We start from the raw sequence: 21625 nt of genomic DNA, 5'->3' as shown, positions 1-21625 counted from the left end.
TTTAAATCAAAATCCAAGATACTTGAACCGCCAAAACCCCGTGGTATAAGAAAATGTTTCAAGATAAAACTTGAAAGAAATTGTGGATACACATTGTAAATCATAACAAAGGATAGCTAATCTAGTGCATTTTTTCCCAACTAGTAAAGGGGAGAGGGCATTTGCACCAACATTAATCTGTATTTTCACTTGTGAAAGAAATATTGAGAATGAAAGCAAATATCAAATGGGATTCAGACTAATAGAATAAAACTCCGAATTACATTTGGAGCACCTGTATTGATAATGTACAACAGAAACTGCTACACTTCCATTACGGATGCAGTTCGTTATGTAAAGATATAGACCTCATCATATCCTTTCCTGTTACAAAACAGAAGGATTAGTAAAAGCTTTTTGCTAACTGGAAATGAAAGTATAATATACAACAGGAGCTTACCCTTGCTTGCCACAGTATGTAGGACTGTAATTGTATATGAGATTGTTGAGCACATCCTGCGCAGGTGGCCTGTTAGGAGATTTCCTTGCCTCACTGCAAAGAGAATTAGGCGAAGCATGATGGTGGAGCCATTTGGCAACACTTAAGGCATGACTAGACCATTTCTATTGATGGAGAAGGATAATTGAAATTATAACATGGTATCCGTAACAACAGGTAATGGAAATGACTGTTGGGACTAATTCACCAAGAGTGCAGTCATGTGGATGATGTAAGAACAAAAAAACAGACAATTTTTACTTCAACATTTATCAGGATGCATATGCAGTTAGATGGCTTAGATCTAGTGCAGATTAGACTAATGCATGGATTTAGGCAAGCAATCCATAATACAGAATTTAATGAGAGATTATCTCCTCCCTTTGCAAGCCAGATTCCAGAGGACTCCCATCTCATTATATCCATCTCATCAGAGATCTTCAGTTGATCAATTATATGAAGGGAAGAATGGGAGCATAGTTTCCCCTTCTGTTATCAAGAAGTCTCCTGGATTCTTCCTAATTGGACCTTAAAAGGTCCTCTCCTTGAAAGACAGAAAAAATCACACTAGGCTGAGATCAATATGGACTAACATGCAATTTACATACTTATGTACAAGTCTGAGAATCTCATCTGAATTATATCTCCTCTGGGATAATCCACTTGGCCAATCGGGAGCCAACCTCAGTAAGTGGCTGAAGCAAGTAGTCATACCAGGGAAAAAAAAAAGAAAAAAAAAAAAAAAAAAAAAAAAAAAGCCTCCCTCTCATTTAGTAACCCTTCTTTTTCTATATTTCATCCCCTTTCAACTTATGAAATGCTTTTCACCCAACGACCAAAAGACAAACTAACATTCAGATGCATCCCTCTGAAAATCTAGATTATTGATTCAACAAGAATGACAGAGCAACAATCACAATTAGCATGTTCCTTGTCAAGGAGAAATATACTGCTCAAATGCTATCCATCTAGAGAAACATAGGGACTACAAACATGGCTAGAAGTCAAGAACTTAAAAAATTAACATGGTTGTGATGTTTCAGCATTTACCTGATAAAAAAATTGGCAACATTCTGAGTAACTTGAACCACATCTTCTGAATGGGGAATCATTGCATAGCCCCATTCGAATGCATTTTTCTGCAGTCAGTACATCATTAATCATATCATTACAGATTGTTTTTATAAAAAACCAGTAGTATTATTATAAATGGATGGCTTAAATGGAGAACGGCCACGGACTCACGGGAGAACCGAAGCATTCCTTTATAGTTGAAGGGGAAATTCTATAGGATTGCCATAAGACCAGTGTTACTATATGGTACAAAATGTTGGGCTTCTAAGCAGGAACACGTTAAAAAGATGGAGGTTACAGAAATGCGCATGTTAAGATGGATCGTGAACACTCTAAGAGATAGAATTAGAAATGAAGTTATTCGCAAGAAAGTGGGGGTTGCAGGCATTGCATACAAACTAAGCGAAAATCACTTGCATTGGATCGAGCATGTAATATGTAGACCCCAGAGTGCACCGGTACAAAGAGTGGAAGAGTCGGATCATGGAGAGATTAAACGAGGTAGAGGAAGACCAAAAATGACTTGGTTGGAAGGAGTTAGGAAGGATATGAAGCATATGGACTTGCATGAGAATGAGTATTTGATCGTAAGGGATGGAGAGGAAGATTTTTGTGGATGACTACACGGAACAATCATTTTTGGTTCATTTAGCCGACCCCACTAATGGGATTAAGGCTTTGATTGATTGATTGATTGGCAAATAAGAGAAATATTCATTCACAAAAACAAATAAGCCCACATCTTAATACTTACGCTAATTTATTTAACATGCATAATTTTATTTCTCATTCTTTTGTTCTTTTTTTTCTGATTTGGCTGATGATTTGCAAATGTGGAACTTTTGGGAAACCCAAAGCAGGGTAAGACAAGAAATGTATTTAAACACTCTCACCCTCTCATTCAACATAAACTTGAATAGTTTCTCTTCACTTGAAATCCATTCATCTTCTCTTAGCTTATCTTCTATTATCTTATACAATGCAAGCCACCAAACCCCATACATTTGCTGATAATTTTTGTTGAACAATCATCATATGCTTGCAAAACTACACAATAAATTTCCCAAGCAATGAGTTTGAAAAGCAGAATTGCAATATCAAAATTATAACCAGTGCATTACATGGGCCACAAATTTAATCTTTAAAATATTATTGGAGATTCAAGATAAACAGCCAATTGAAATTGTGCAATCAACACCAGGGTTGATTTGATGAAGCTGGAGGTTGTAATAATACGTTCACTTTTTAATATGCCATTTCTAGTCCTAAGCAAATTGACACCTTATGTGCTTAATTGCTTATATTATCTTATCTGAAGTTTCTCAACTTATAAGAACTGAAATGAACAAAGTGAAGATGAAGAGAACAGAGCCTTAACGTAAGGCCTAACTGTAGCCAAGCCTTTCCACTTGAGTGTCATATATAAGCCTCCAAATCAATTGAGAGAAAGGTAGAGATGACAGGGGAAAAAATGGCACTACAGTAATAAGATGTTACCCTGAAGACTCTAGAATATTCCGCACAATTTCATCTCGGAGCATTTTCATTTTTGAATATGCCATAGAGAGACAACAGAAAATACTAAAATTATTTGGTATAAAGCTATTCTAGCACTAACCAATAAGCTAGTCACAAACATTCATCCTTTTAAATGGGGGCACTTGAGGACCTCTCTTTTTTCATTTTCACGTTGCCCATTACCATTAAGAATGAAAAAGAGACAGCAAAAACAGCCAACTAAAATGGATCCTGCTGACAGCAAGGGCATGGTAGGTAAATTCTACACAAACACTCCCCATGTTTTTTGGACATGGGCACTCTTGTTAGATGTAGACATGTGTCCAAATGGCAAACTTGGCTGTTTTATCTTCCGTAATGTTGGTCCAAAATGAAGTGTGTTGTGCCCACACAATTAAGAATGTCGAGGATCAACTTGAGTACTAGAGGAAGTGAAAAGTCTAAAAAAATTGGGGCCAAAACTCCAGTTAATGTAGATTTTAAATTGCATATGGGATCAGGTAGTGTTCTAATAATTCATAGTGGATACATACAGCAGCTCTCTTCAGTCCTCAAGTATATTATAAATTATTTGCTAATTTGTAAGCATAGTTTGGTGTCTTAGCTCTTTCGAGACTGCTGATCGTCTTATACTTTGTACTGTTGCTTTGATCTCTATAGAGATGTATATTCATGGGTTTAAATTTAAAAAGATTAGGGATAGGGGTATGGGTATGGGTAAGGGTAAGGGTAGGAAGGACAAAAGAACAACAGAAACTGTTCATTTATGCACGTAGAACCAGAGACAGGCAATAAAAGAGTTACCTCCGGATGCCACTGGAAACCAGTGATAGGGTAGTGCTGTGCTTTTGCGGTTGAGACATAAACCTGAATAGTACAGAAGCTATGAGGCCTCTAAACACAAAAAAGTACAAAAAGAAAGTGTAGATAATCATCACTGAATCAATACTAAAAAGTCACACCTTATCATCTCTGTCTGTGCTAGTTGTTATGATATCAAAGAATTTTGATAAGAGTTGATTCCCTTGAAATGTTTCAGGTGATATACCAAACTGTTGCATTGCAGAAGCAAATCATTGGAAAAGCTATTCAAAAGAAGTGCATGGGCAATACTAGCATCAAAAGGTAAAAAAGGAAATAAAGGTGCAACGAAAGACTATGAAATAAACAAGAAACAAAATGCATATTGACAGCAAGCATAAGTATCCATAACTCCAGTGATCCTTGTCATCATTTTAGAAACTCTTATGCAACAGTACTTAATAGCTTTAATTTTTACATTTGACACACTCATGATGTAAACAAATTAGAGACTATAGTCTATAGTCCTCACCTTAGATGGGATTATAAAATTTGCTTATGTCATCATACTTGCCTCTGAGAGGTCATTAACACATCTCAGACACTGGATTCCATTAACAACATGGGCATTCTAAACCAAAGGTAGTTTTGGCAAAAAAAAAAAAAAAAAAAAAAAAAAGAGAGAGAGATCAGTTTTAGCAAAAAAAATAACGAGCTCTAGAGAATGTCAAAACTAACAATGGTAATTGATACACAAAATGATTGATGTTGGTTTACTAGAAAAGGAAGTGTGAAGTCATTTTGAAACATCCCTATACATAGCCTTAGTCCCAAAATAATTTGGGGTTGGCTACCATGAATCTTTACAAGGGACCGTCAAAATAAAAATAAAAAAATATTAAAAAAAAAAAAACATTAAAACATTAAAAAAAAGGTTCAACATTGTGAAGGGGCATAGGGGTATACTTGCATAAAACTTCTTTTTAACCACATCCTAATACATTCAAAAAATCATTATGAATTCAAGCCACGGGATGAGTTGTGTCATTACCTCTCGTAAGGTTATTCAACTCACACCGGAAAAGGTAAAAATAAAATCCACTTAAAAATTAACTTTGCTGTCCAAGCTACCAATGTGCCAAATATTTTTTATACATCACATGTATGATCTCATTATAATCTAATTTCATATCTTAAATCAAAATTCAATCAGGCACAGCATTAAAAAGAGGTTTAGTTGTCAACTAAGAATGAAACAGCAGTTGCCACCTCGCCACATTGCAAATTCTGCTTATGATAGATTCAATCTGTCATTACTTATTGTGAGCAATGTTACACACACTCAGGTACTCGTGTGGGACACGGATGTCTCCAAATGTCCAGTAGCACTGGCTTGGCTATTTTGGGATTTTAACAATAATTTATACCAGAATGAAGTGTCCAAGTGTCCATACACATATCGGAATATCAAAGATCTGATAAGGGTACTCAATGTCAAATGAAGAGTCCAAATAACAAAGATTGTGTCATTGTGAGCTTATCTAATATTATAGGTGCCAAGCTAAACACCTAGAATTTAGCAGTAGAAATTGAATGGAAAAGCTAAGAACTTTGAAAAGTACACATCATATAATCATAGAACAAAGAAGTCATTTCAAGTAGCATGTGCAACACATTTTTCTGTACAATAAATGCACTAAACACAGAAGTCAGAACACTTGGAATTCATAGAGGGAACACCCAAAAAGAGGAATGAAGCCAAATAAATACTACCCATGTCACTCAAAGATCTGGCCTCCAGTACCAAATGAATATATAATACGACATTAAAACTCCGCAATTGTCCAAATTATACAGAAAAAATACAGTGCCTAGCAATCTTTAGCAATTAAAGATGCATAATTTCCAAATGGAAAATTTGTCACAAACCACCATATAAAATACAAATTATGTCACAAAGCACCTAATAATTTTTTTTTTTTTTTTTGATAAAACGCACCTGATTTAAATTTTACTTTGTCAACAACCACCTTTATCTGTTGACTACCTCACTATCACCACCAGCACCAGCTTAGCCTCCCTACCACCCACCCTAACCACCCTTCCAACCCAAAACAACCCCTCACTAGTCCAAAACCCCACCCTAACCACCGGAAGCCACCCACCCAACCCAAAAACACCCCTCTCTGGCCTAAAACCCCAACCTGACTACTCGGAAACCTTCCACCCAACCCCAAACCACCCCTCTCCGGCCCAATATTTTTTCCGGCTGGGTGGTTTTGAGTGGTTATGTTGGGGAATTTGGTTCTTGAAGGGTAGTATCGGGGTGACAACAATGGATTTCGTCTGGTTAGGGTGGGGTTTTAGCCGGCAAGGATGGTTTCGGGTTGGGAGGGCAGTTTCCGGGTGGTTAGTGTGGGGTTTTGGGCTAGTAAGGGAGTGGTTTTGAGGTGGTGTGGGGGGCAAAGGTGGAGTGAGTAGCGGTGGTAGGGTAGTCAATGCCGAAATAGTGGGTCAAACAATCAAATTTTGGTAAAGGTGTTTGTTGACAAAAAAAAAAAAAAATTTATAATTAGGTGTGTTTTAACAAAAATAAATATATATAAAAAAAAATATAAGGTGGTTTGTGACAAAATTTGTGGTTTATAAGACATCTAAACCTAGTACTTCCTCTATTTTAAGTTCTATCGACTTTCCATTTTCATTGATTTTATCTAGTTACTTTTACTTTATTCCTTTGAAGACAACTTTTTATTGTTTTATACCCAATTTGTGGGACCCAAACATATTTAATAGATCCTTTTAACTCTCTATCTAACCCACATCTTTTCACTTTTGTTAGATTTGCATAGTTACAATAAAAAGTACTTAGGAAAAGGGAGTTTATTATAATAACACAAAACCACAAGCAACATGTGTCCCTGTTCCTTTCCTCCTTCCTCTTCCATCTAAGCTCTTTGATTTTTGCAAGAGAAAAGCATTATTATAAACAACTTACATATTTCTCCAGTTTTAATAATATACTAATAGCTTGTACATCACACGGGGCAAATTCTAGTTCAATTTTCAAATAGCACAGCTATGTAAAGCAAACATATATAGCTGAAATGGAACTTAAGCATCAATACATATCATATAAATAACAGAGATGGTGACACTCACTTTATGGTTTTGCATTACAAGGCAATCTGTGCTTAACTTCCTCAGCAATTCAGGAGGAAAACTGCAGCAACAAAAGAAATTGAACAGGGTTGGTACTCCAATAATCCAACGCGGTTCAGATAGGAGCTTTTTATCTAAGCCCCCATGTCAACAAAGCTCTTTAAATACCGAACCACTACATGTAGTTGATGACCAAGCATGGTTACACTCACTTGGCAAGATTCTTACCTCAGATCCTAGAGGTTTGGGGTTTATATCTTGTCAAGTGAGGATGCTTGGGGCTAGGGATTTCCTTACCCTCCCCTCTACTCTGAAGTGTAAAACTGAAATGAGCTAGAATTATAGGTAAAAGTCTCCCAGTTGAAAATCTAAGTCTTTGTCACATCAAATTTATTTTAGTGACTTGATATGTACTTCAAATTACATTGACATGATAAATTCAAATGAAAGATAAAACAAAACGAATAATGATGTCTCCTTTTGTTTTCTACACCCAGAGTATATAATGACTATCATTAAGAAGTCATGTTTCAATTATTATTTATAATGTTAAACCTGGAAAATTTTAAAGGTAAATAAAAGATTAAGCAGTCAAACTTCACCTTTAAAAATCAGAAATAAAATTCTAACACGCAGCCAAAAACAAAAATTGCTTCATGCTTAGCTTTGAGAATTTCCAACTTACAGAAAAAAGGGAGGAAACTTTTTTTCCCTAACAATATCACAGTTCACAGTTACATAGTGTAACATGTACTTTGAGTATACCTCTGGAATACAGTTCCTTTTACGCCAATACTGTTGACAAACTGAAGAGTAGATGGCTGCAAACTTGCACCGTAATGTTCAAGGATATTGTTGTCCTATAGTTAATAAATATCAAAAAATAAGGAGGATATTTGACCAAAAAGTCGTCAACATGCTTCAATTAATATATACTAGCGAATGTTTAATTTAGCATTGAATCAAAGTAATAATTCATACTAGTGGTTGCATAATTGGCCTATAGAAACCACTCTCGCGCATGGGGATATATATTGGTTGCATTACAACAGCATTGTACAGAATATTAAGCTGACTGCGACTGATTTATTAGGCCTTAACACCCACTTACCACCCGCATATCCCTAAAAGTTGATTCTATGACCATTGTCTGGATCGCAATTACATCCAATAATTAAAACCATGCTCTTATAGAAACAGTTGAACTAACATACTACCTCCGTTAAATGTTTTCTGCAACTTTTGCCATTTCAGGATGATCGGGGTTATGTACAACTTTCCATTTTCTTTCTATTTTTAGTAAATAAAAATGCTGGAAATTACTATTTTACCCTTAATTTTTTTTTTCTTAATCATTACCCTTATTATATCCTAATCTAATTAACCTAAAACTAATCAGATTCATCTAATCTAATGATTCCCTCCCTTTATTTTCCCATCTCCCTCCTTCTGTCATCATTTACTCACTTCCCCAACCACCAAAAATTAAATTCTGATGGTTGGGGCTCCCTTTATTTTCTGGAGTGTTCTTCAGAAGATGAACCCTAGTTCATCCCCTTTCACTTTCTCTCTCCTCTTCTTCTTCGATTCTTCCTCTTCCTCTCTCCATATCTACTCTTCACCACTCCAATTTCTCACCAAAAGAGTCCCCTACGACAATGGTTAACCTCGATCCTTTGAAGGACGCTTACATGGCGACAAATAATAAGGGTGAGGAGAACTTGATCCAGCACTTCATCCATTGCTTTCAGACTAGTTCAGATTTCCCTCGTCGATTCTACGAGTCTGATGAAATAGGTCCATACTGTACTTTATATACCTACAGAGCTTTGGGTCAAGTTCTTAAGAGTATTGAGGAGGAGGAACGAGTGAAGAGGGAGGAGGGTCAAGCTGAGTCCTGGGGCAAGAAATCGCTTGATTTTGCTGATGTTGCTGTAGATCTGGTGGCTGAATCTGCTGAGGGGAGTGCTGTGGCTCCCAAAAAGGCCACATCTAAGAGGCCAAGGCCACCCCCCAAAAGGCGGCGCGTGTCGCTCTTAGGAGAATGCATGGGCTTCCAGACCATGAGTACATCGTCCTTTCTTCTGATGAGGACGAGGAAATGGAGGAGGATTCACCTACTCCTTCCAAGAAGCCCGAATCTGGATGCTCTTCTGTCCTTGTTGTCAAATGCTATGTGAGGCGGATGAACCCTTAGTGACTGCATTCGTAACGATTTCTAACCCTAACCACTTTACATTTAATTTTTGAGTCCCTGATTTATGTTGACTGTTCGAATTTGAATTGATGCTTCTGTTCTGGGCTTGCTAGTTTGTGTATTATTGGATGTTGTTGTTGATTGATGAATTATATGAGTCCTTTTGCGCATATGCTGTTGGATTTTGTTGTTTTGTGCTAGATCTGTTGGATTATCATGCTTGTGGTTGAATTATACTGCATGTGGTATTGGATTGTTATGCATATGTTGTTGGATGTTGGATGTTGGTGATATTTTGAGTCCCCTGTACTCTGTTGCTGGTTGATTACCCTGGATGCTGTTGGGATCTGGTGTATGATGTTTTTTTGTGATGTTGCTGCCTTATGTTGTGTGCGTGGTTGAAAGTTTGTTGTATGCCTCTTTTTAAGAAAAAAAAGGGAACAAGGGATTATGATTGATGAATGATGAGAGCAGAGTATAGTTTGGTGTCTTGGTTTGGATGTGTGGTGTATACAATGTTCTCAGTGATCATATGTTGTAGAGAACACTGCATGTGCCTTTGGGTTTGTTTTTATGTACATTGCAGTGCATTAAAGAGTCCCTCCCTTGTGTTATGTGCAACAGTGAAGGTATGGAGTCCTCCTTCCTGTATGAAATACCACCCAAATTCACTTTAATGGTCCATATGATAAAGGGGCTCCAATGAATTTCATTTCACATTGTAGTTTTGCTCCAACAATCTCTTTTGTGAGATTGTTGTTGAGGTAACAATGTTGTGAAGTGTAGTATTCAATACCATTTAACACCTTCTGATGGACTAGTTTTTTCACACCCAACAATAAGTTTTCCTTTTCATTACATTCATAGGGTGATTACAAAAGTTCATGCACATCATCAAAAGACTTTACATTTGACTGCCTAACATGTTAGCTCAATATAAATCAACAAAATACACCTAACCACCAATTTATTAAGATAAACAGCATAAAAAAAAGAGTTAAGTGGTTATGTGTGGCAGTCCATGTTGTTCTTGTGCATTTGTTGTCTTCATTGGGGTCCCCTAATCTGCATCAACCTCCATATCCTCTGCTGCTTCTTGAGTCCCTTGAGTTGCTGGCCTAAACATTGTGTTTAGGTACTCTACACTGCCGAACACTATATCCTTCTGTACCTTACCTTGTCTGGCAAAATACCCAAATTTTCCAACTTCTTCTTGTTCATGTGAGGAATTATGTACTTGTTCCCCCCCTCTGCCTGCAGTATCTTGATCATGCACTTTTGCAAAGTAATCCAAATGTACTTATTCACCTCAGGTTTGATGCTTGAAAAGACTCAATGACCTTCTGTACTAGCTCATCTAGGTTGCTAGGAAATGATTGATATTGTAGTGACTGAATAGACCTGAATAATCCTAAGTCTAGCACATTCAAATCTGGTGACTGTGGTGGTTGGAACACTAGTTGAATGTTGAATCCATTTGCTGTTGTTGCTGCAATGAATTCTTCATCTCTAGGGATTTGGTGTGGTCTTGCATTGTCCCACTATATTGTGACATTTTTTGGTAAACTTTCTGGCCATTTTGAGATAATTGATGGTATGACTTTTGTGAGCAACATCTCTCTAATGACCTCCCTATTCACATTTTGGACTGCCTTGGTTACCCATGTTCCTGTAGACCTGTTTTTGCTTGATTTCTTAGCCTGCTCCTTCACAGTAAAAAGGAACATGCCATATTTCCCATCATGTAGCAATGCCCCATTTCTATCATACAATGGCTTCCCAATTATTGCCATAAACATTGCCTTAAGTTTGAATCTTCTTGATTGTTGAACCCTATGTGGATCTTCTTCACTTGGAAGGAGATAAAATTTCCTTTTATCTGGGTTGAGATAGAACCATTTCTCATGTATGTGGATTTCATGGTTCATATCTTCAAATGTAGGGTCTTCATTTCCTTTGATTGGATTAATGTGTGACAAAATCCATTTCAGTCTTGCAACTTTGTGGTCTGATGTGAGTGCTGGCTTGTTGCTGCTTATATGTGTTCTCAGCCTGCCTTTTTCTTTTTAAATTGTGAAGAGTAACATGAGAAATCTTCAAAGCAGCTGCATAACTTCTCTGTCTGCCTAAGGTGCAGAGGCACTGACTGTAGGAATTCATCAGAAAATTCCCTTGGTTTAGGACTAGCTCTGCCAAACTTTTTGGGCCTGACATCAATCACATCACCTTGTTCCAACTGTTTTTTGATATCCTTGAATACCCTTGTGATTGTTGACTTGTGTACACTGAATTTGATTGTTAATTCTTGCATGTAACCCCTTGGCAAGTTACCATTTTGCATTTTGAGTGTGCATCAACAATCTCTCTCTTGTTGTGCAAACTGAGTTGTTTTCTGCTTGTAGCTTCACTGTGTACTTCATTTTGTTGCATGTTGGTAGCTTGTTCTTGTGTTCCTTGCTGCCCTTGTTCTGCAAATACATCCTCTTCCATTTCTTCATCATCAGACTCATAATTATACAAGCCATAATCTTGCATGTGTTCTTCATAGTCGTAGTATAGCTCTGCCAGTTCTTCCTCACTTAACAATTGATCAACATCCAAAAACACACCTTCTTCGAATTCTGCTATGTGTTGTGCCTAACTTGAATTTTTTCAGCTTAGGGTTGATGAAACAGGGCTGGCTGCTTTTTTTTTTTGTGAAGAAGAAGCTGTCCTGTTGGGTTCTGTGGATGATGGAGGTGTCAAGCCAATGAAGCGTCTGATGTGTGAAGATGTGTAGTTAGGCTAATTTTTTGGGTACTTAAGGGGGTAATTAAATGTGTTTAGTGCTAACTTTTGGAAAACTTTGTTATGATTTGAACATTCTCATGGCTTGCACTTTTGGGTAAATATTGAATGCTTGTAGTTAATGGAGGCTGCTTTTATATGCCTCATAATGAAGAATATCACTTGTTGAAACAAGTGAAAAGGCTGTCCTTTTTTTAAAAATCAAGTGGGAAATTTGAAACTCCCAAATTTTCAAAGTTTTTAAAATTCGGTGAAAATTAGAGAGGGAAAACCCATTCCCTCTTTTCATGACAAATTTCCCCACTAAAATGCAAGTGGGGGGGGGGGGGGGGGGGTCCTACATTCTCTCTCCTTAAAAATTAATCAATCCCCTTAACTTTCTCTAATCTTTGCCATCCAAATTTTGCTTCGTGAACCGCGAACTCCTCCAAAGTTGCAGAAAACATTTAACGGAGGTAGTATTACTTTCATAGTTGATAACTATTTTAATTCATCTTGTTATCTGAAAGTTTTGAATGTGAAAAAAGTTATATTCTGACCAATTAGTAATCCAGGTAGGACGTAATTTTTCGGACTAAGGTACATTGTCAGCTATGGTTACATATCCAAGTGCTCAGCTTTTCTTTTCCCTTTATTTTCTGAAATGTCTCCGTGATTTATGTACATAATGAAGTGCCAAGTGTCTATACCCAAATGACATGTTGACTAGCTAACATGGGAACTTGAGGTAAAATGAAAAGTCCTTGTCACATAGTAAAAGGAGGATCTGCAAGGATAAGTGGATGAAGAAAAACATTCATCCAAATTTTAAATTATTAATTTGAGATAACACAATTTAATGTTTAATAAGGCAGATGTTGTAGGCGAATGAAATATAGCTCGCAATTAAAAAAATTAAATTGTGCTGGAAAACTACAGCTGAAATACCTTACTGACGATCATTGTAAGAAGCTCAAAACCCAGGCAGATTGCATAACAAGGAAAATACTGCCCTGCATCATTCTTCTCCAGCACTTTCTGCAGAATCCAGATAACAGAACCTACTGAACAAACCAAAATGCAGCTTTCATCGGAACTATCAATTTAAAAATGGATAGTGAAAAGAAAGTAATGACTCATCCCAAGCCCCTTGGAGTTGGAGCAGACAATATTTGTATTGTTGTCTTCTGAAATTTTACTAATGCTTGATTGTCAATTTTATCAGGCAACTCCATCTAGTTGATCTTTCCACTCTTTCACACATGCATAGAGGGAGAATATTTACCTAAATAACTCACAAAAATAATCTGCAGTGCATTTTAATACACAGAACACATTTTCCCACCTAATTATGTTAAATTAGTCCAGCACTGTTCCACTTTACCACAATGTGTGTTCCAATGCACGTGTTTCCAATACGCAACTCACTGGGTGGGGGGGGGGGAGTATTAGGTTACACTGGGGAAGACATTCAAGGACAACAAAATACACAAACTGAGAAAAGTGTCTCAATTTAGATGTTGGCTTCAAAACCAAAGAGTAATGCTTTTAAAATGTGAGGTCTGGTCCTTGCCTGGGATATTGAAGGATTAATAAAATGAGAATTTTATTTTATTGTTTTTTTTTTTTTTGGGGGGGGTGGGGAGGTAAACTAGATATCAAAAGGAATAGAAGGTATGTCGTTATGGGCTTATGACAGCACAAGAATTGAAGTTGATTCAGCCACTTTCTTTGACCAACCGTGTATTTTGATCGTATCTGCCCCTAACAACATCAAAAGCAGTTATACTCTAGAAACTGATGAGGCGTTTAAAAGTACCCTTTCCTCAATCCTTTATCAGGCAGTGTGAGCTGCAATTTTCTTTTGACCCCCAAATCGAGTATTTTACAAAACAAATGTAGGAAAGTGAGAAAATTGAAACAGTCATACACCAAGTAAAAACAAGTTGCTAACTATCTGCAACATTACTTGCACAAGGAGCGACCTTCCCATATGACAAAGAAGATCTATTAAAATGATACCATCATCACCATGAGTAACTTGACAAGGCATTGAGGCACGAGAATTCAAGATACTGGTTTGAGTCTCTTCTCAAGCTTTAGCTCGATGGAAAGTTGTCAGAGATCTCCCTACATTAATGGTTCAATCTTTTCAACTGATAAACTTCTTAACCCTTATCCATTATTTAAACTAATTAAACCTTACCTAAACTTAAGCTTCCTGAAATTCCATTTTTTAGGCGAATAGAACAAATCATTATAATGTTTAGTATAAACATACTTTACCATGTAACAAACATCCAGAACTTATTTTCGCAGAGAAACAAATAGAAAACCAATAGACTCGTGAAGAGAAGACAACAAACTAACTTCAGCTACATCACCAAACATCAAGTGTGTGTACGCGCACGCACATATATTCTTAAGAAGACATAAAACAACCCAAAAAACAATTAAGTGAGCAATTCAGATTTCATACCTTAAATATCGCCTGCACAACATCAAAGTACAAACCTTTTTTGGCCCATCCACCAGTAAAAAGCACCCCATTCACTAACTCCAGTTTCTGCAGCAACAGAAATAGATAACATACATTAACATAAAAAGAAATTATAAATTAAATAATCTCAAAATACCCAATAAATTTCTAATCATTAAATGGCACAAAACAACCCTGTTTTCCCAATAATTTTAGATAACTGGATAAGGATCAATATACACATAGATAATAAAATTAACATCAAACTAAATCACTATATCTGAAAAATCAAACATCCAGTAACTTAAAAATTAACATCAAACTAAATCACGATATCTGAAAAGTCAAACATCCAGTAACTTTCTAAAAAAAAAAAATAATAATATTCATCTAATTCCACAATCATCAAATAAAACCCAGAAATAAAAAATTAAAAATAAATGAAACTCTTATCTCAAAACAAGTCATTCCATCATATTCACCCCTATTATTCCCTCCATCTCTGAAAGTTCCTCCTGTTCGGACGGGGCAACGACAGATAGAACCTTTAGAGACGGAGAATCTCCGTCCAAACAGGAAGAAACTCTTAGAGACGGAGAAAGTAGTTATTCATCCAAACAAATGATCAAATCAATTCCACTTACATTCATGATAACATCAAGGGGGTCAGTATAAACAAGAGGAATAACTCTAGCACCAGCAGATTCAACAAACTTGACATAAGAAGCAGCAATGTAAGACACATTGGTACCATTCATAAGCCGACCCGAGGCGCCATCGCCGGGGTGGGAAACAATCCCAATAACAGGGTGGTGAAGATCAGGAGCAGAGCAACTATCAGAAGAATGAAAATGGTGGGGTTGAGATGATTTCGAAGGGGAAGAGAAATCTGGGTCAGTTGAAAGCATGATGTTGTTGTGGGAATTTGCAGAAGTAAAGGGGTTGAAGAGTGAGGAAGATAGTAATGGAATCCATAGATAGAACCAGAGGAATGAACGAAGAGGGGAGGAAGAAGATGATGATGATAGTAGCATGATTGAGTGGATTGATTGGAGATTAAATTATTGGAGATGAGATAACAAGGTATTGTAGATTGGATTTTATTTAATTAATTGAGATTTTTAAAGGACTTGTGAAACGCATGGGAGGGAGGCCGTGGTTTGAGGAATTGTTTTACTACGTATTTGTTTTTTAATTACCAAATTTACCACCGTCCAGGATTCAGTCAATTATTTGTGTGTAAGGAATTAAGGATGGAAGGTGGGTATATTGTAGATTTCGCATTTGTATTTGTTTTGATTGGAGTAGGAGTATGTCTTAAATGGGTGTTTGGTTGCATAAATATTTAATAACATCCGATTTACACTAAATTAGTGTAAATCAGGCTGGGCATGCAACTTCATCAACTCTAAGCAATGGAGTCACCGCTGAAATCAGCCGCACCACCGCCGAGAAAAACACCCACCGCCAAACCACCAATCCTGTCGCCACTCTCAGCTGCCGACCGTCGAACTCCCTTAGCTTCTCCCAAGAATCTGGCGTCCCCCCCCCCCCCCGATTTCGACCTTGCTGACCACCCCCATCCCTCGATTCCAGCGCCGCTGACCTCCCCCCATCCCCCAATTCCGGCGTCGCTGACCTCCTTCATCTCCTGATTCGTGTCGAAATCCGATCCCTGCCCCGATTTCGCGTCGAACCCAATATCGAGTTTGGTGGGTTTTCGAATAGTCTTGAGGTTGGCTTGGGTTAATGGGGTTTTGGGTTGGGTGGGTGGGTGGGATTCCGATCTATGTACCTAACTGTTTTGTGACTGACAGGTTTCGATCTTCTTCGATATTCTATTCATCATTCAGCATTATGTACTCTACCCAGCAAGTAAAAAGAAGGAGAAGCTCCCTATTCAAGCCCCAATTTCGGAAACAAGCTAAGTTAATTGTCATTATTTCTTAAGCATACGACATCAATCAAGTATACTTTTGCATGCGTTTGTGTTTATTTTTTGTTGATTTTGATACTCTGTTTGTGAAAAAAAGGGTCACTTTTGTGAAAACATAAGTCACTTTTGTATAAAAAAAGGGTCACTTTTGTAAGAAAAAAGGGTCACTTCTGTGAAAAAAAGGGTCATTTTTGTGAAAATATGGGTCACTTTTGTAAAAAAAAAGGTCACTTTTGTAAGAAAAAATGGTCACTTTTCGCAAAATATTTGATGTACAATAAAATTATTGTAAACCAGGGGCATGCAAAAGTTTTTGGTTTGGTTGATATGGCCCGTATGAGTATCAAAACTCATACTCGTTATGGATAGTGGATATATGGTAGACATGAAATCATATCCACATTAGATTTTTAAAGAAATAATTTTTTTCATCACACCAACAACAAACCAAAAAATTCCCTAACCATTCTCTTTCTTACTTTTCACTATACCCTACTATTTTCTCTCTTTTACTTATTTTCAATTTTTATAATAATTACTATCCATAATACTTCCTACCCATATACTTGGCGATAATTTATAATAATTACTAGGAAAAATTGCTCGAAATAATCTGACCTTTAGGGCGTCCGCCTAAAATAATCCCACCTTTGGATTATTTTTAAATAATCCGACCTTTATACTCAATCTGCTCATATTGATCCCAAGTGACCGGTTACTTGTTAAATATTTTTTTTTTGGTTTAAAGTACATGTGTCACTGTGTAATTTGTCTAAAATTATTAAATTAAAATAGATTGAATTTAACACAAAAACAAAAACAAAAACAAAAAAATCCGGCAGCCACAGCCACCCATTCCCCCAGCCCTAGCCACCAATATCTGTTGAATTGCATTCACCCATCGTGAGATCGAAGCTCACGATACAAGATGTGTCATCGTCGTCGCTACTATTAGTGGTCTGGGCGGCGAAATCGAGGTGGGGGAAGCCGAAATTAGGGCGGGGGAAGTTAGCGGAGGCCGAAATTAGGATGGCAGAAAGGGGGGGACCGGAGTCAGTACAGCGGAAGAGGAGGGAGGCCGGATTTGGAACGGAGAAACGGCTGAGACCAATCATAGGTCGACACGTGTGAGGTAACTTGTTGTAACAAGTTACATGACCGGTTGGGACCATTTTGAGCGAATTGATATCAAAGGTCGGATTATTTAAAAATAATCCAAAGGTAGGATTATATTTAGCGAACGCCCAAAAGGTTGGATTATTCCGGGCAATTTTTCCTAATTACTATCCATAATACTTCCTACCCATATACTTGACGATAATTAAATTCTAATTAATTAAAATTGTGACTTTAATTAATTACGAACTAATTAAATAATAATGATTATTGGAAGACACAAGTAATAAAACTAGAAATGCATTACATTAATAAAAAGTGAAATATGATTACGATACATGATGATTAAAGCGTCGTTAGATTTTAAGGTTTTTTGTCACCAAACGTTTCTTGAATGTGCTCTATCAAGTCATCTTTCAAGGATTGATGAGTTCGTCTATTACACATAACGTCTCTTATCTCCAAGTATTTATTAATGTCGATAGGACATCCTGTTTGAAACTGAAATGTCTCATCATTATTTATGGTGCCACTTGTACTAGCTTCACCTCCTAGACGTGACATTGGGCGATTTGTTTCATAATATTTTCTTGTTACTTCAGCATTCTTATAAGAATCTCGTTCATCCTCTACTATCATGTTATAAATTTATTATACAAGCCTTCAAAATGTCAGCTAGCACATCTTCATAGTAAGCAAGAGCAGGTTGTCGTACAATTGCAAACCTCGCTTGTAGGACACCAAATGCACGTTCAACATCTTTATGTGTAGCAGCTTGTCGTTCAGCAAAAAGCATATGCTTATGAGTTTGAGGATTGGTAAATCCTTGCACAAAAGTAGCCCAACTCGGATAAATACTATCAGCAAGGTAGTAAGCCATGTTGTATTCAAGGCCATTGACATTAAACTTCACTAGAGGTGCTCGACCTTGCAGCACATCAGTAAAAACTACTGAACGGTAAAGTACATTAAGGTCATTACGAGAACCTGGAATACCGAAAAAAGAATGTCATATCCATAGATCTTCATCTTTAACTGCTTCTAAAATGAGGGTTGCGTTCTTATTTCGTCCGCAATATTGACCTTTCCATGAATTTGGGCAATTCTTCCACTCCCAATGCATACAATCCATACTGCTAATCATCCCTAGAAAACCTCGTTGGTCATTTCTATACAAGAACTTTCGTAGGTCTTCATCTATCAGGCTTCGTAAATATTCTGCTTCAAATTCCTTGATTACCCCTTCACAGAAATTTTTTAGACATTTCCGTGCAGTTGTTTGACCTATACGTAGATACTCATCAACTATGTCAGGAGCCACCCCATACGCTAACATTCTCATCGCTGTCATGCATTTTTTGAGTCCAGACAACCCCAACTTCCCAGATGCATTTCGCCTTTGCTGGAAAAACTCATCATTTTCCACAATCTTACAAAACTGAGGTCGTTTCATCCAAAACCTCTGGTGAAACTGACTTTCATTATATACAGGAGGCTCCGCAAAGTAGTCGTTAACAATTGGTTATGCCCTTGTTCATGATTTCTATCCATTTGAACCCGAACATGAGCATTTGTATTATTACGGTGATTTCGAGGTGGAGGTGTTGGGTACAAGTTAGATGGTAAGTGATTACTAACAAGGTCGTCAATAACTTGGTGAAATTCTTCATTACTATCAGATGAAGAACTTGAGCTTGAAGAGCTTTTTTGAAACAACATTTGTGTTAATTTTAGTAAATTTATGTAGATGATGTTTTGAATGTGTATTGCAAACCATTCACATAGTCTTTATATAGAATGAATGAGGCACATTTGTTCATATAATATGATTTAGAAAGCTGGTAAAAAAAATTTCAATGTTATTAAGGTGATTACGACTACACAATGACAACAAATGAAATAGATGTGACAATTCGGAGGCATACATTTCATTGTGCAAATGACTTTACATTTTCATAAAGACTAGGCAATGCCATAAAACATGCATTACAGATTTACAGAGTACTATAAAGATTACACAATGTTATAAATAAGACTATACAATGACATAAGTAAGACTATACAATGACATAAGTAAGACTACACAATGTCATAAACAAAACTACATAATGTCATAAACAAGACTACACAATGCAATAAATAAGACTACATAATGTCATAAACAAGACTACATATTTTCAAAAACAAGACTACACAATGCCATAAATAAAATTACACGGTACCATAAAAAACAACACTACACAATGCCAAGAAAAAATACTAAGGAAAAAAATTACACGATACCATAAAAAATATCACTACACAATGACAAGCCAAAATACTAAGTGTTCACTTTTACCTATACAGTTCCTGGAGTAATTTCTACTTAAACTTCTCTTCTATTTCGTTAAGCGATGTCTTAGACAACAACACTTGTAATGTATCGAATTTTCGATTCAATTTATCTGCCTCCATCTTCTCTTGTTGCAGTTGGAGATTTTTCTCCTCTAACTCTAGTTGTCTTTGCTTCCTAATTTCCTTTTGTATATCAAAATAAGTTTCTTTTGTTTAAAGGTAACCTCAACATCGCGTTTATCATTGTAAACTTTCATCTGTTCACCAACAACAGTGAAATCTTCTGATGCTACCCCTTTGCCTTTTCTTCTGGCCTTGGCTTTCTTAACACCATCAGGGTAACTTATACCTCCAGATACAAAGCAACTAGTAGCATTGTCTCTAGTTCTTTTACCACTACCACTGCTCTCTTCAAGTTCTTTTTCCGCCTTGTGTTCAGCATCAACTTTCTTCCTTTCTTCTTTATTCAGACCCCACCTCATGAACTTTCTCCACTTAAGATATTCGTTCACCTTTCCCAATGCATATTGAAATTTAAAATTCCCTGGTGAATTTTGACAAGACCTTCGAAACAATTCATGGGCATTTTTTACCACATTGATATCATTGTATCCACTTCATGTTATTTTACTAGCTTCTTCCATAACACTTGCCCAGATGATTAGGTCAGCAACCATCCTCCTCCAGTGAGTCTCCAACATGTTCTTGTTCCACTCTGGAATCTCATGTGGTCGAGATAGCTGAGCCGCATGATATTCTCGATGTATATATCTCCAAAGGTCAGCAAATTTTCTATCTTTGCCAATAATTGCGTCTGTGCAATTGTTGAAGTATGCCTCAATTAGAGCTTCTTCTTCTTTAACACATCAATCACGGGTGTTTGTTGCAACTGGAATTGGCTTATTACACTCTAGGGGATACTGTGGTGTCTCTGGAATGGTTTCTTCTTCATCACTAATGAATTGACTATTACTTCCTTGATAAATTTGTGGAGATTGGTTGTAATTTTGGTTAGTTGGTGGAGTTGTTTCTTTTGAAGGTGGTTGATGTGGAGGAATATTAGGAAAATTTCCTCCAAACATTTGAAAAATTGAGAAAATTGTGGATGATTCATAAGTGATGAAGGATCAAAGTCGTTCACATTTTGTGAACGATTGGGATTATTAGGATCCATTTTTACTTTTAAAAAAAGGAACAAAATAACACAAAAATTTAGGGGATAAAATTTGATTAAACACTTAACTAATACATTTAAGGAATTTAAATAGTAAAAAACGATATTTTCATCTATATCAAAATATGGAAAATGGATGTCTACTTTTATAGAGAATTTTTTTTTTCCGTAGGTAATTTTTTTTTTTTTTTTAAAAAAAAAACATAATTTACTGTATACAAAATAGTCATATTACACTAAAACGGTAACATTTTTACTGTTAGAATAAAGCTCTTTCAAAAAATGACACGTGTTAGAAGATCATTGGCAGAGAATATAAACTCACCACAATAGTTGCAATTGTACCATTGAATAATTATTGTATTTTAACTTTTTTGGTGGGCCCCACACAAAATTAATAAAAAAAAGACCAAAACATGCGCCCTACCCCACCACCAGTCAGCCCATAACAGCAAGATGAAAGTTGAGAAATTTTTCTCCAAGAGAAAAAATTCCCAAATTTTCTAGATTTTATTGAGAAATTTCGTTGGTGGGGTACTTTTTGGGGGAAAATAAAATTCTAGAGGAGAAATTTTTCTCTACTGTAAGTG

At 36.6% G+C, this 21625-nt stretch overlaps 2 protein-coding genes across 2 annotated transcripts; both read right to left on the bottom strand.

Moving 5' to 3' along the window:
* Positions 1-19: 19 nt before the first annotated feature.
* Positions 20-15566, bottom strand: LOC145574784 (gamma-glutamyl hydrolase 2-like). Its single transcript, XM_081632641.1, has 10 exons — positions 15120-15566; positions 14476-14562; positions 12945-13034; positions 7799-7893; positions 7034-7094; positions 4033-4122; positions 3875-3937; positions 1529-1617; positions 440-532; positions 20-363 (listed from the first exon to the last, which is right to left on the bottom strand). Exons 1-10 carry the CDS (start codon positions 15507-15509, stop codon positions 330-332), a joined length of 1092 nt encoding a protein of 363 aa, XP_081488767.1. The 5' UTR covers positions 15510-15566; the 3' UTR covers positions 20-329.
* A 2601-nt stretch (positions 15567-18167) lies between these two features.
* On the bottom strand, positions 18168-20343 carry LOC145575540 (uncharacterized). Its single transcript, XM_081633397.1, has 3 exons — positions 20086-20343; positions 18611-18929; positions 18168-18514 (listed from the first exon to the last, which is right to left on the bottom strand). The coding sequence occupies exons 1-3, from the start codon at positions 20341-20343 to the stop codon at positions 18168-18170; spliced, it is 924 nt and encodes a 307-aa protein (XP_081489523.1).
* Positions 20344-21625: the final 1282 nt, after the last annotated feature.

This window comes from Chenopodium album, chromosome 13, assembly GCF_948465745.1.
Source record: "Chenopodium album chromosome 13, dcCheAlbu1.1, whole genome shotgun sequence".
Lineage (NCBI taxonomy): Eukaryota > Viridiplantae > Streptophyta > Magnoliopsida > Caryophyllales > Amaranthaceae > Chenopodium > Chenopodium album.
This window is presented reverse-complemented; position numbering and strand designations above follow the sequence as displayed.

Coding starts and splice junctions, on each gene's coding strand:
- LOC145574784 (XM_081632641.1), bottom strand. CDS start 15,509: ATGCTACTATCATCATCATCTTCTTCCTCCCCTCTTCGTTCATTCCTC. Junction 14,563..15,119: donor CCCTTGATGTTATCATGAAT/GTAAGTGGAATT, acceptor CTGTTGCTGCAG/AAACTGGAGTTAGTGAATGG. Junction 1,618..3,874: donor GTTTCCAGTGGCATCCGGAG/GTAACTCTTTTA, acceptor TACTGACTGCAG/AAAAATGCATTCGAATGGGG.
- LOC145575540 (XM_081633397.1), bottom strand. CDS start 20,343: ATGAGGTGGGGTCTGAATAAAGAAGAAAGGAAGAAAGTTGATGCTGAA. Junction 18,930..20,085: donor ATGATAAACGCGATGTTGAG/GTTACCTTTAAA, acceptor GAGTTTTTCCAG/CAAAGGCGAAATGCATCTGG. Junction 18,515..18,610: donor TTGCCCAAATTCATGGAAAG/GTCAATATTGCG, acceptor TCGGTATTCCAG/GTTCTCGTAATGACCTTAAT.